General features: G+C 43.3%; 3 protein-coding genes across 12 annotated transcripts in view; 1 reads left to right on the top strand and 2 right to left on the bottom strand.

The window, feature by feature from the left end:
• Positions 1 to 2409: 2409 nt before the first annotated feature.
• On the bottom strand, positions 2410 to 5755 carry LOC140601952 (coiled-coil domain-containing protein 121-like). 3 transcript variants are annotated; one of them, XM_072771478.1, is made up of 2 exons: positions 5294 to 5755; positions 2410 to 4666 (listed from the first exon to the last, which is right to left on the bottom strand). In XM_072771478.1, exons 1-2 carry the CDS (start codon positions 5653 to 5655, stop codon positions 3706 to 3708), a joined length of 1323 nt encoding a protein of 440 aa, XP_072627579.1. In that variant the 5' UTR covers positions 5656 to 5755; the 3' UTR covers positions 2410 to 3705. The 3 variants fall into 3 exon arrangements, with proteins under 3 accessions (XP_072627579.1, XP_072627581.1, XP_072627580.1); XM_072771480.1 differs by having other exon boundaries at positions 5290 to 5714; XM_072771479.1 differs by having other exon boundaries at positions 4960 to 5417.
• LOC140601956 (GPN-loop GTPase 1) overlaps positions 5568 to 12695 on the top strand; it is a 24857-nt gene continuing 17729 nt past the window's right edge. For 2 of the 6 annotated variants that reach the window (XR_012005021.1, XR_012005020.1), the window contains exons 1-6: positions 5864 to 6055; positions 6751 to 6844; positions 9722 to 9761; positions 10571 to 10637; positions 11583 to 11620; positions 12508 to 12586. Coding sequence is in view for 4 of the 6 variants with exons in the window: in XM_072771489.1 (XP_072627590.1) it covers positions 5945 to 6055; positions 6751 to 6844; positions 9722 to 9761; positions 10571 to 10637; positions 11583 to 11620; positions 12508 to 12586 (429 nt within the window). In the remaining 2 variants the exon portion in view is untranslated. Of the gene's footprint in view, positions 6640 to 6750; positions 6845 to 9721; positions 9762 to 10570; positions 10638 to 11582; positions 11621 to 12507; positions 12587 to 12695 lie in introns of all 6 variants that reach the window. The other 4 variants (XM_072771492.1, XM_072771489.1, XM_072771493.1 and 1 more) reach the window with 4 other exon arrangements.
• Positions 10721 to 12695, bottom strand: part of LOC140601953 (STAGA complex 65 subunit gamma) — a 29458-nt gene continuing 27483 nt past the window's right edge. For all 3 annotated transcript variants that reach the window (XR_012005019.1, XR_012005017.1, XM_072771486.1), the window contains one exon: positions 10721 to 11697. The gene's annotated coding sequence lies outside the window, so the exon portion shown is untranslated. The remainder of the gene's footprint in view (positions 11698 to 12695) is intronic.

Genomic DNA, 12695 nt, shown 5'->3' with positions numbered 1-12695 from the left:
ACAATCACTTTGGAAAAGATTTGTTAGTATCTAGTCAAGCTGAAAATATGCCTTAAGATGCAGCAGTTTTACTCCTGGGTATATACAGAGGGAAATCCTCCTGCCCAGGTATACCAGGAGACATAAACAAAGAATGATACTGTAGTACGGTTGATACCACATAGCAGAGACGAATAGCTGTCCACCATAATCTGCTCTCACCTTACAGAGTTATAGGATTACAGGACAAATGGTTAGATTATGTTTCCCAGCTCTCTAACCCCCTGCCCCTGTATCGAAGGGGTAGCCAACTCACTTCTCTCCAGTAGAATGTGAATGGAAGTGAGGGTGTCACATCCAAGCTAGAATTTTTAAGAAAATGAGTGTACTTCTATGCTTCTTTTCCCCCTTCCTTGGGCCAGATGCAGATGATAAAATGGCTTTAGAGGGTGGCAGAGCACAAAGTGGAAAATGGTTGATGCCCCGAATCACCCCATGAAGAACTAATCACCAACCAGGAACATCTATCTGAAGAGAAAAAAGATCTGTTATTTGAGGCACTATACCTTCTTGGGTCTCTTTGTTAACCTACTTTAAAACTAATCTAATCTTCCATCAGGAGAAGGGATAAATCGGGATACAGTTATATACTGAAATACTATACAGCGATAAAATTAAGGCTCCTTGTTTCATGAATACATCTCAAAAATAATTCCTGGGAAAAGCAAGTTACAGAATACATGAAGTAGGCCATTTATATAAGGCTTAAAGACAATGCTCTATATGGTTTATGGATATATAAAAATATATTTATATGCTATATATGTAAATATGTGTATGTAGTATACATTTATAGTTTAATATCATATGTATATGTATACGTGGCATGAAAACATGCACAGGAATGATAAACACCAAATTTAGGACAGTGCTTCTGGGACTCAGAAGGACTACAAGTGAATTTTTAAGTTCTTATTTCTTAAGGTGGGTAGTGAGTTTGTTCTGATCTTCTGTATTTTGTGTCTGAAATACTTCTTTTAAAAAATCAGTGCCCACAAATTGTTCTGCTCACCTCCTTTAATAGGGAACACCTTAGAAATGTTACTTGTCTTAACCTTTCATTTTCCCTTCACTCTTTAGTCTGCTCTTCTTTCTATTTACGTCTATTTCAGCCGCCCTACTCCAAACCATCATCACCTCTTGCCTAGACTATAAGTTTCCTAATTGTTACCTTCTGATTTTTACTGGTTTGGATACACTCCACATAACAGCCTTAGTGAGTTTTTAAACTTGTAAATCAGAGCTCGTTCACCAGCTCAAAGCCTGCTGGTTTCCCATTCCACTTAGAATCCAAGTCACTCCCTCCTTGTCCCACAAGGCCTTCTCCTCCTCCTGCCAACCCATTTAGCCTCTTCTTCCCCTACTCCTTTGTTCTCTGACCATTCCCCAGCTACCCTTTAGCCATATTGACCTTTTTGTTCCTGGAACCTAGTAAGCTCATTCCCATCTTAGGACCTTTGCATACACTGTTCCCATTGCCTGGAATGGCTTCTTCCTTGGGCTTTGCAAGGTAGGCTTCATTGTATCATTTAGGTCTTAACCTACATTTCACCTCGGAGGTCCTTTTCCACCTAAATGCACTTTCTGTAACATCACTGTGTTTAGTTTTCTTCATTGCAAAGCAGATTCAAAGTAGATTGAAGTATTAGTTGGCCAGCCTACTGCTCACTTGCAGGTATGCATTTCAAATTATCTTTATCAGATGATTCACTCTCTAAATAGTCTTCAGGCTCTCAAAGCCTCACTTGGAAAGGGACAGACGTAAAGCAGCAATACACCAGATTCATGATCTGGGATAATAGGAATGAAAAAGAAACGTATGAGATGGAAATTATCCACTCCCCACTTAGGTAACTGGGACAGCAAAGGCAGGAGGGAAATTAACAGCAGAATACTAAGATTCTAAATCCCTCTTGCTTTCTAACTCCTTATCGAGCCTTGGTATGTATTTTCCTACGCTTTTTGGCACATTTTTGCATCTACAGAGAATAAGGCTTCAAATTTGTGTTGGTTACCATATTTTCCAGATTCAGTCTTTCTGTATTTTCGGCTCAAGAACTGAAGGTTAAGTTACCTGCATACTATCTAAAATTCTACTTTCTGTATTGAAATTGGTTTTATTATATCCATACTAGTATGAATGAGATATACAGAAGCAGTAGTAAGAGAAAAGTGATGAAACAGGAAATCCGTTACTGGGGAAAAGTCAACGGATACAGTATAATCTAAGGTTTTTATTTCTAATAAGCTACACATTAAAAACATTGTTAAAGGTAGACGGTGAAGGCATTGAGGGAGAAAAAACGTTTTACTCCACAATTTTAAAGGAATTCATTTTTACCTAGGCATGAAACTGAAAACTCAGGAAAATTATTTTGAAGTTTTTAATCACTGACAATTTCTGGATTACATAAAGTTGACTTTATTTTCCCATAGAGGAGCAATGTTAAAATGTGGGATTATATTTCTGTACTAGGATTCAGCATGCAAATAAATAACTAGTCTAACCGTCTATATGTCCTCAGTGCAAAAAAATTTTTAAAAACTACCATAAAAGTCTTACTAATTAAAAATATTATTTCCAGTTCTTCTAAATTAGCAATAAACTTCTTTGGCTATGATGGATACTGCCACTGCACAAAGCTTGTTCTTCTCAATAGACATAAATATAAGGCACTTTTAATTATAAAAGGCATTTCAAAATGTACTATCAGGTACACACATAGTAAGAAAATGTAGAAGTGACCTAAACCTGAAGTACTTATATTTAAGTAATCTTACTCGTTGTCTTAGAATTCAGAATGTTGTTAGGGAAATAGACGGCACAAGACTCTTTACAGTTGTCCCAATATTTTAAAACGTTTTTCACATATTTTCCTGAAATAAGTAGAGGCATTCAGTTACCTCATTAATGCTAGATGTATTTCTTGACAGAAAAGGTTTTTCAAAAGTTAAGAGTTGACCTAATATCTGCTCTTCCCTTAATTTACTCAAAGCTAAAATTGTAGGGGCTGAGCATTAGACAAAAGGTCATTCTGCCCAGTGTTTTTTTTTTTTTTTGCCTAGCTCTTAATGAACATATTGCTTAAATTACTTTTCCACTCTTGACAAAACTATAGAAGCAGCTGCCTGGTCAGTGGTGCAAACTTGAAAAAGACCTTAAAAGCACTTTGCCTTTTTTTTTTGTTGTTTGTGTTTTTTTTTTTTTTTATCACTTTCCCTTTTCTGTGTGGAGCTGGCCAGGAGGCATGAGGATAAGCAGTTTGTTTACAGAGAGGAAGGTATTATATAAAGTCAATCTGAAATGCTACTCTTAGAAATCTAACTTGGCCACACGAAATAAATCACACCACTGTCTTCCTTTCACTACCTCCAGGTGGTCTCTTGAGCTAGTTTAATGTACTGGTGTTTGGGAAATGGTGTTATCTAGAGATTTGAGGAACATCCCATTTATTAACAAGATCTAATTAAGGAAAAATCTAATTAAAGGAAGCTGGTGGCACAAATATCCAGCAGTACTGCTGGAAAAATGCACCTAATATTTCACACTAACACATCATGATGGATACTTTGCCATAGCAATCTGAGATCCTAAAGCCTTCCTAACTAAGTTTATGCAGCCATCGGTTTATAAGAATACTTGCTCCAGTCTTTATTTACGCAGTGTTATTTTAGGAATTGGTTTGGATTAATCTTTGGTTTGGTACTCAGAGGTGTTAATGTGGTCCTTGGAGCATCCTGTCCTGGGCACCAATTACGCCTTCTTTGCAATCGTTGCCTCGCCTGGATTAAGCCCTCCACATACCACTGTTCCAGCTGCAGCTGCTGCTTCTGATTTTCTAACTGGCTTTTAGTAGCTTGCAACTCCTGGCACTGCTGAGTTTGCTGCAGTAACTTCTTCCGTAACTCCCGGTTCTCTCTCCTGATGCCACGGTAGAACTCAAAAGTATACTGCTTTGCTTCCAACTCCAAGGCCTGGGCCTTCCCGTCAAGCTCCTTTCTTTTCCTCTTTCCCAACTGCCCCATGTCTGGCTCACTCAGTTGTTTCTCTAGAAATGCTTTTTCCTGGAGTAACTGGACCTGGATTTCCTGTTTCTTGGCATCTGTCTCAGCTGGGGTTTTCTTTTTCTCGTCCTGTAATATCTGGATTTCTCTCTCCTGTTTCTCCTTTAACAGTGAAATTTTCCTCAGTGTCTGCAACTGCTGCTTTAAGTTGCATTGGATCTTTTCCTTCTGCAAAAGCTCCCTTTTAAACACTGAAGTTTGTTTCGCATATTTGGAGGCATAGTCTCGTCTCCTTTGTTCAATCTCCTGACTTTTTTGTAAATAGCTGTTCCACAGCTTTTCAGGCTGCATTCTATACTCTTCAGTTTTGTTGGTTAGATATTCCAGGAAGAATTTGTTTTCAGTCTGGACAAGTAACTTCTCAGCATATAGCTGCTTGGTTTCCTCCATTAGTGACTCTTGCTGGCTTTGAGCTTGTTTTATTTGGTTGTTCAGCTTTGTCATTTCCACCACTGCCTTTTCTTTAAACCTCATCTCTGACTTGCCTAGCTTCTCTGGCTTGAAAAAATCATTTATTAAACTAAGATACGGTGGAGAGGAACTCCTAGAGTCCTTAGCAAACCTGAAGGAAGAACAAGTAAGACATTCCCCCATCAATTCTTTTTTTTTCTTAAGATTTTATTTATTTATTCATTAGACACACACACACACACACACACACACACACACACACAGGCAGAGAGCCTGACCTGAGACTCCATCCCGGGACTCGGGGATCGTGCCTGGAGCCAAAGGCCGACGCCACAGCGCTGAGCCACCCGGGCTGCCCCTCCCCATCAATTCTTAATGAAAGTTTAGTAAACACAAAATGCACAAGTATACTTTAATTCACATGAGAAAATATTTTTTGAGCACCTATTATGGTTCTGCACTCTGCGAGGCACCAGGGTAGAGATGAATGAATGTGGCTTACAATTTACAAGCACGCATTCACTACAACCCCCGTAAGGCATTCCCTCCGTTTTAGAGAGGAGAAAACAAGTTCAGAGAATTTAAACGACGCCAGCAGTGGCAGCGCGTGGGTGTGAAACCTCGAGTTTAAGATTCACTGAACACTGCAGTAGCCACAAAGGGCGACGGGACCCGCTGAGGTGGGCGAGAGCAGCAATACATTTCCCGGCTTTTCCAGCCCCTTCCCGGTATCCGGGGACACTTCCGTGGAGGGAAAAGCGCCCCTTTCAGTACCTACTTGCTCCCGGAATCCGAGCGTCCGTCTCCAAGGCGACGGTGAGGCTCACCGAGGGGGACCGCCAAGGAAGGAGCGCTCGAGTCAGGGGCCCCCGACGCGCGGACGCGGCGCCCCCTTGCGGAACGTTTCCGCAGTTTCTCGGTTCTGTGCTCCACGGGGGTCGGCGCCGCCCAGCAACCCCCGGGGTCGCACTCCGCCCCAGTCCCAGCCTGTCCAGCCCTGAGCTCCTGAACCTCGTCGGCTGCCGAATAAGGCCCAGCAGCCAGTTCCCCGGCGGCTCCGTCCCCCGCTCCTTGGGGGCGGAAGGAGAAGCGCACTCTCCTCATTTGCGACCTGGGGGCGCCCTGCCTTGGGGACCGCATCTCGTCTTGCCCTCCTGGGGACCAGAGCGTCGTCTCTCCCAGACCCTTCGTTCCGTTGCGGCGGTGAGCGCCTGTCCCCCGGGTCCTCCCCTTCCTCCCCTGCCCTCCATTTCCCCGCCCCTGCCCCTGGTTGGCCCGGAGGCGAGGATGCTCTGGCGAGCGGCCCGCCCCTCGGCCTTCCCCGGCCGCGCGGCGGAGGCTCTAGCGTCCCTTGCGCGGCCCGCGGCGGCACGGAAGCCTCTCTAGGTGCGCGGCGTCTCTATGGTGGAGCGGGCGGAGCGCGAGGAAGATGGCGGCGCCCGCGGAGGCCGCTGAGGAGCGGGCTTCGGGGGGTCCTCGGCCCCCAGTGTGTCTGTTGGTGTTAGGAATGGCGGGATCTGGGAAGACCACCTTTGTACAGGTGACGTACAGGGCGCGGGAGTAGGAGGTGCGCTCGAGAGGTTGTCAGTGGTGGGCGGAAGGCCAGGGGGACCTCGAGGACGCGCTCGCGAGTTGAAGGGGATCCGCGTGGGGCTTTCAGGACCTCGCCAGCAGCTCCGGCCCCGAGCCTTTTCGGGCTCTAGCCTGGTTCGGTTAGGGCTCTCTTCTCCGCACCCTCAGTTCGTATTTGCTACAGCTTGCCACGTTGTTCTGGAATCGTCTTGCCGCTGACACTGCCGCCCCCTGGAAGGCGGGGGCTCCCACGTCGCCGGCAGTTAGTGCGGTGCTGGCGCCCAGGCCCTGGGTGGGGATTACTACGGTGTGGCTTCTTGCGCGGCTCTTCCGTCTCGAGCGCTGGAGAGACCGCGATCGAATTTGACAAGGTTCCCGCTTTATCGGAGCTGATGTTTTAATGGGAGTGATGGGGAGAAACCTCACACGAATCAAGTGATTAAGTGATCGACCGACAATAGGGGAGGCCCTGTTGGCGGGACGATCAAGAAAAGAAAGCATTTCACCTGAGAGTTGAATGCTGGAGGCGGATCCTGGGGACGAGCGTTTCAGGTAGAGGGAGGGACACGTAGTGCAGAAGTCTTCAGCTGTGATCCATAAAGGAATCTCGGCCCCTTATCATTCCCTCGGCCTCACTCCAGCGCTCTTCTCGCGTCTCTGCAGAGGCTTACTGGACATCTGCATAGCCGAGGCTCTCCACCTTATGTGGTTAATCTGGACCCGGCTGTACATGAAGTACCCTTTCCTGCCAATATTGGTGAGTAAACTGGAACAGAACTCTGAAGTTCTTCAGAAAACCAAAAGCCTCCAGCCGGGCAAATCTCTAATGCTTTCATTTTTCGTTTTCTCTAAACTATCTTTCATTTTCCTTGAATTTCCTAAGACTTCTAAACCATTTTCTTTGTTGACTCCTTTCCCTAAGTATATTAGTTTCCTTACCTCTCACTCTCGTGTCTCCGCTCGTTCTGATCCGAGGGTGGCAGGCTATTGTTACTTCATTTGTATTTTTTAAACATCTTATTTCTTGGACAGCCCGGGTGGCTCAGCGGTTTAGCGCCGCCTTCAGTCTAGGGCGTGACCCTGGAGACACGCAACCCCCGGGGTCGTGTCTGTGTCACTCGTGAATACATAAATAAAATCTTTAAAAAGAAGAAAAAAAAGATTTTCTTTATTCGTGAGAGAGAGAGAGGCAGAGACACAGGCATATACATAGATATGCATATATGCATTGTTTTGGGGAAAGGTTTCCGGTTATCATCAGACTTCCAGAGAAATCTGTGACTCTGACAGAAATTAAGGGTGAATATGATGCATTGTCATGATTCTTGATTGAATCTAGGAGCCTGGGATCCCCGGGTGGCTCAGCGGTTTAGTGCCTGCCTTCGGCCCAGGGCATGATCCTGGAGTCCCGGGATGGAGTCCCATATCAGGCTACCTGCATGGAGCCTGCTTCTCCATCTGCCTGTGTCTCTGCCTCTCTGTCTCTGTCTCTGTGTCTCTCATGAATAAATAAATCTTGAAATCTTGAAAAAAAAAAAAAAAGAATCTAGGAGCTTCCTGATTTTCAGGCTGTCACTGTGCTAATCCTCTCATTTTTTGTCTCTTAATTCTGCTAAGCTACTTGGACCCTAATCATACTAATAAAGGAAAATCTTGTTCAGGAGCAGAGGTCATTTTGGGAAGTTGGGGAAAAAGTTAGTATCTTCTTGCTTAAAGGATGGACTTCTATCTGATGATAGATGACTAGATAAGAAGATATATATGTGTGTGTGTATATATATCTGACTGGTAAGAAGATATATATATATTTGTAAATAATATATATATATGTATATAAATATATGTTTTTTGTAAAATTACTCAGCCATAAAAAAGAATGAAATCTTACCATTTGGGACTACATGGATGGACCTAGAGGATGTTATGCTAAGTGAAATTAGCCAAGACAGAGAAAGACAAATACCTTATGATTTCACTTACATGTGGAATCTAAAAAACAAAGCAGAAACAGACTCACAGATATAAGAAACAAACTGTTGGTTACCAGAGCAGGGAGGAGTTGGGAGTGAGTGAAATAGGTGAAGGGGATTAAGAGGTACAAACGTCCAGGTACACAATAAGTCAGGGATATAACTTACAGATTAGGGAATAGAATTAACAGTATGATAACTTTGTATGATGATGCATGGTAACTAGACTTGTGGAGATCATTTTCAAATTTATAAAAATATTGAATCAATATGATGTAAACCTGAAACTAGTAAGATACTGTATGTCAGTTACACCTAAATTTTAGAAAAGATGGAATTCAAATAGTTGGTAGAGTCTGTAGGCTGGTAGACAGGTTTAGACAGTTAGATATTACTGGATGCATTAATTCCCTTTGAAAAATCAGGTCTGCATTACCCCTTGCTACCAGTAGGCAGTTAGTAAGAAATAAACGTTTTTTCTTGATTTAGCTCCCTTTTTCTTTGCGTGTGATCACTGCTAAGGTACTTAAGTTGTATAAAACTTTTCCCCTGGGGCTCCTGGGTGGCTCAGTGGTTTAGTGTCTGCCTTCATGCTCAGGGCATGATCCCAGAGTCCTGGGACCGAGTTCCACATCTGGCTCCCCTTAGGGAGCCTGCTTCTCCCTCTGCCTATGTCTCTGCTGCTCTCTCTGTGTCTCTCATGAATAAATGAATAAAATCTTAAAGAAAATCTTAGAGAAGAAAAAAAAAAAAACCAACTTGGCTACATTACTTAAAAACACACACAACACAGGGCAGCCCAGGTGGCTCAGTGGTTTAGCGCCACCTTTAGCCCAGGGCCTGATCCTGGAGACCTAGGATCAAGTACCACGTCAGGCTCCCTGCATGAAACCTGCTTCTCTCTCTCTCTCTCTCTCTCTCTCTCTCTCTCTTTCTCTCTCGTTAATGAATAAATCTTAAACACACACACAAAACTTCTCTCCTCGTCTCAGACTGTTTCTACCATAACTTCTGAGCCCGTAGCCTAACATTTTTCATGGATTGCTTGCCAGTTACCAAGTAAGGAAGGAAACCAATGTGAAGCTGGGGGGATTAGTAGAAGAGAATGCAGACAAGAGAAGCCTGAAAGGCTGGTTTCAGCTTCTTGTTGGTAGGAAGATACTTGCAGGGCACTTTCTGCCTTTCCGTTCTTCTCTTCACGATCTTGCTTTTTTCTGTATCACAGTTCAGTGACCTTAGCTTAAAACTTTAGAAAATCGACTTGAAAAGTAACTGAGATACCAGGAGAGAAACTTATTTTTGTTTTCCTCAGAGGAAGCAGAGATGACTTGAGAGGCCCATTGTCTAAGGATGTTATAGGTGGAGTGTCTCAAACTATATTGTGTCCATGTGGGGTTTTTTTTTTTTTTTGTAAGATTATTTTTTTAAGCTTTTTACTTATTTATTCATGATAGACACAGAGAGAGAGAGAGAGAGCGAGCGAGCGAGACAGGCAGAGACACATGCAGAGGGAGAAGCAGGAGAAAGGAGCCCGACGTGGGACTCGATCCCGGGATCTCCGGATCACGTCTGGGCCGAAGGCGGGCGCTAAACCGCTGAGCCACCCAGGGATTCCCTTGTTTCTATGTGTTAAATTCCATTGAATTCTTCTCCCCGCCTCCCAGATATTCGTGACACTGTGAAGTATAAAGAAGTCATGAAACAGTATCCTTTTCTGCATCTACTTCATGGAGTCATCCCTAACTAGTTACTGTCTGTATTTTGTGGCTTTGAGAGTATTCTGCATTTTCTTTGTGAAATATACTAGCAAAAGCATTTAACTGCTTTAAAGCAATTTACTTAAGAGGATAGAAAGATGAGTGAGGAGAGGTATTATAGGTGATTAGACTATTACACCTTGTGGTTTCAATTTTCTTACCATCTTTCTAGACTATGGGCTGTTGTAATTAGAAAGCACCCAGAGTGGGAGGCTGGGTAGCTGGTGCCATGCCTTGCTTCCACAAAGTAGTATTGCCCTGGAGGCCACTGCCTCCTCTGATTGGGAGACTCAAATGAGTAGGTTTATTTAAGAGCATTGAGTGTTAGTACATGCTGTATGAAATGTGTACTTTCCTTGCAGGTAGATGTAGCTGGGTAGACCAATAATAATCAGCAGGTTGACCAGTGAGGATCAGAGCAAGGAGTGTGATATCTTCAGTGATATTTTAAGACCTTAGCGTCTAATACCATTAAGCTGTCAGTGCCAAGTGCATCTGTCTGTTAGATTTTGGTCACTTTAATCTCTTCATTTTGCCTAGGCATCCCCAGAATGATAAAGGAATGAGGAAGATGTTGATAATGAAAATTCCTTGTGAGGTTAAGTTTGTGTGGTATATACTAGTCAAGGATTAGCTGCCAGTTTCCATTTGTGGAACACTAAGGTTACGGTGCTATGTAGTGAATAATATCCTAAGTGTGAGTTTCATCACCTAAATTGATCTGTAAGTAATTTAAATCCTCAACTTGGTGTCCAGGTACGGGCTTGGGCCAAACGGCGGTATAGTGACCTCACTCAATCTCTTTGCTACCAGATTTGATCAGGTATGTCTGTTTTTACTTTTATAGACATGACTGTGTAGAAACCTATGACTTTTTTTTTTTTAATTAAACAGATGACAGACTTATTTTTTTTTTAAGATTTATTTATTTTTGATAGAGAGGGGGGTGGGTGGGGGCAGAGATACAGGAGGAGGGAGAAGCAGGCTCCATGCCGGGAGCCCGATGTGGGACTCCATCCTGGGACTCCAGGATCACGCCCTGGGCCAAAGGCAGGCGCCAGACTGCTGAGCCACCCAGGGATCCCCAAAAACCTCTGACTTTTGAATGCCTAGCTTGCTCACATTGGGAAAGAAGAGCAATAAACCTGGATATACATATGGAAAATAAGTAAACATTTTGATAGAGAAGTAAGTTATGACAGGATAATCAGTATTGTGAGACACTTCACATTTAATATTGGTGATGGCCAATAAAACAAAAATCTAGGTTCTTTTCTTGATCTTGGCTTATAGTGTCACCTTGAGGATGGAGGGAAGGATTGGGGAGTGGGAGGGGTAGCAGGCATGGAATGGAAAGATAATGGGGCTTTTTTACATGTGACAGATAAATTGTCACTGTTTAGGTTTTTCTCCTACTTCTACAAGAGTGGTGTTTTGTAATCATGAATTTTTTACCCTCATGTCACTCCAAGAGACAGGCTGTTAAACATTTTATACCAAAGTACTAAGAGATATGACCCGAAAGTGAGAGATCGTCTTCAGCTTCTCAGGACCCTGCAGTACACTCTGGGGTGTTGGGGTGTGTCAGTGCTGCTGATGTGACTGTGTTTCCTTAGTTCATGGAGTTTATTAGTTGGTGTCCTAAGACTGAGAACAGAGATTAGAGATTCAGTAGTTGATAGTTGCTTATAAGGTGGGCCGCCCTGGAAACGGTGATTTTTGTATTGAAGATGGATCCTGTTTTTAATTGGCATCTTTTTTCTTTCAGGTGATGAAATTTATTGAGAAGGCCCAGAACATGTCTAAGTAAGTGCTTTTGGCTTAACACCTGTTTATTACTCTGTAGTTGACGTGTCTCAAGGATTTCAGGATACCATCGGGCTCTGAAAGGGTGTAGATAGAGATGAAACCATTAGAAGTGAAACAAAAAGGTGGGCAAAAGAAATCATTAAGATGCTCTACAGTGATGAGCTAAATTCAATAGTATCCTACCCCCAATCACTGTCATATATGCCCACGGCTTCCCAGGAGGTGTTTTAAGACTTTGTCCAAATTCAGTTGTCTCCCTGCCTTCTCTTGGGAAAACACATTTGTTGGCATTAAAATCTCTGAAGTACCTTTCTAACCCTTGTTTAAAAATAAATCTTCAGGGGCGCCTGGGTAGCTCGGTGGTTGGGTGTCTGTCTTTGACTCAGGTCGTGACCCCAGGGTTCTGGGATTGAGTCCTGCAACGGGCTCCCTGCAGGGAGCCTGCTTCTCCCTCTGTTTATGTCTCTGTGTCTCTCATGAAGAAATAAATAAATCTTTAAAAAAAATAAAAGACTATATGCTCATTATAGAGAATTCAAAACCTTCCTTCAACCCCCCCACCACGACCCCAAGAAACCAGATGGTTCCCCAAGGGATTTGCCTTCTGGTTTTGTTTATCTCTCATTTTTAACACAGTGTGTTTCTAAAACGATCATAGTTTCTTCTGTGATAATTTGCAGCAATTTGTAGACTGCTACTCCTGCCTGGTATCATGAATACTGGACAGGTAGTATATGTTTTAAGGGCAGTGGGAGGAAGTTAGACTTGACAGTGTGAAGAGGTTATTTCTTCTTGGATAAGCAGATGTTCAGTGTTACGTGTGCTGGAATATCTTTCAGTATTTCACAGGTGTGATACTTCTCGAATGGTTGTTCTTGATACAGATATGTCTTGATTGACACACCTGGACAGATTGAGGTTTTCACGTGGTCAGCTTCTGGGACAATCATCACTGAAGCCCTGGTGAGTATTTAAGGACTTGTTAGACTAACTGGAGAGCTAAACTGGTTAAGCAGTTTTTATTGAGTGGGATGCTATATGGGAAGTTAGTTGTGGAAGCTCTTGGCACCCT

Source organism: Canis lupus, chromosome 12 (assembly GCF_048164855.1).
Source record: "Canis lupus baileyi chromosome 12, mCanLup2.hap1, whole genome shotgun sequence".
Classification (NCBI taxonomy): domain Eukaryota; kingdom Metazoa; phylum Chordata; class Mammalia; order Carnivora; family Canidae; genus Canis; species Canis lupus.
The sequence above is the reverse complement of the archived record's forward strand: the minus strand, read 5'-3'. Positions and strand labels throughout refer to the sequence as shown.

Bases quoted from the DNA above. Each gene is read 5' to 3' on its own strand.
- LOC140601952 (XM_072771478.1), bottom strand. From the start codon at position 5,655: ATGCGGTCCCCAAGGCAGGGCGCCCCCAGGTCGCAAATGAGGAGAGTG. The intron at 4,667-5,293 runs GTAGGTACTGAA...TTCTTCCTTCAG, and splicing joins CGCTCGGATTCCGGGAGCAA to GTTTGCTAAGGACTCTAGGA.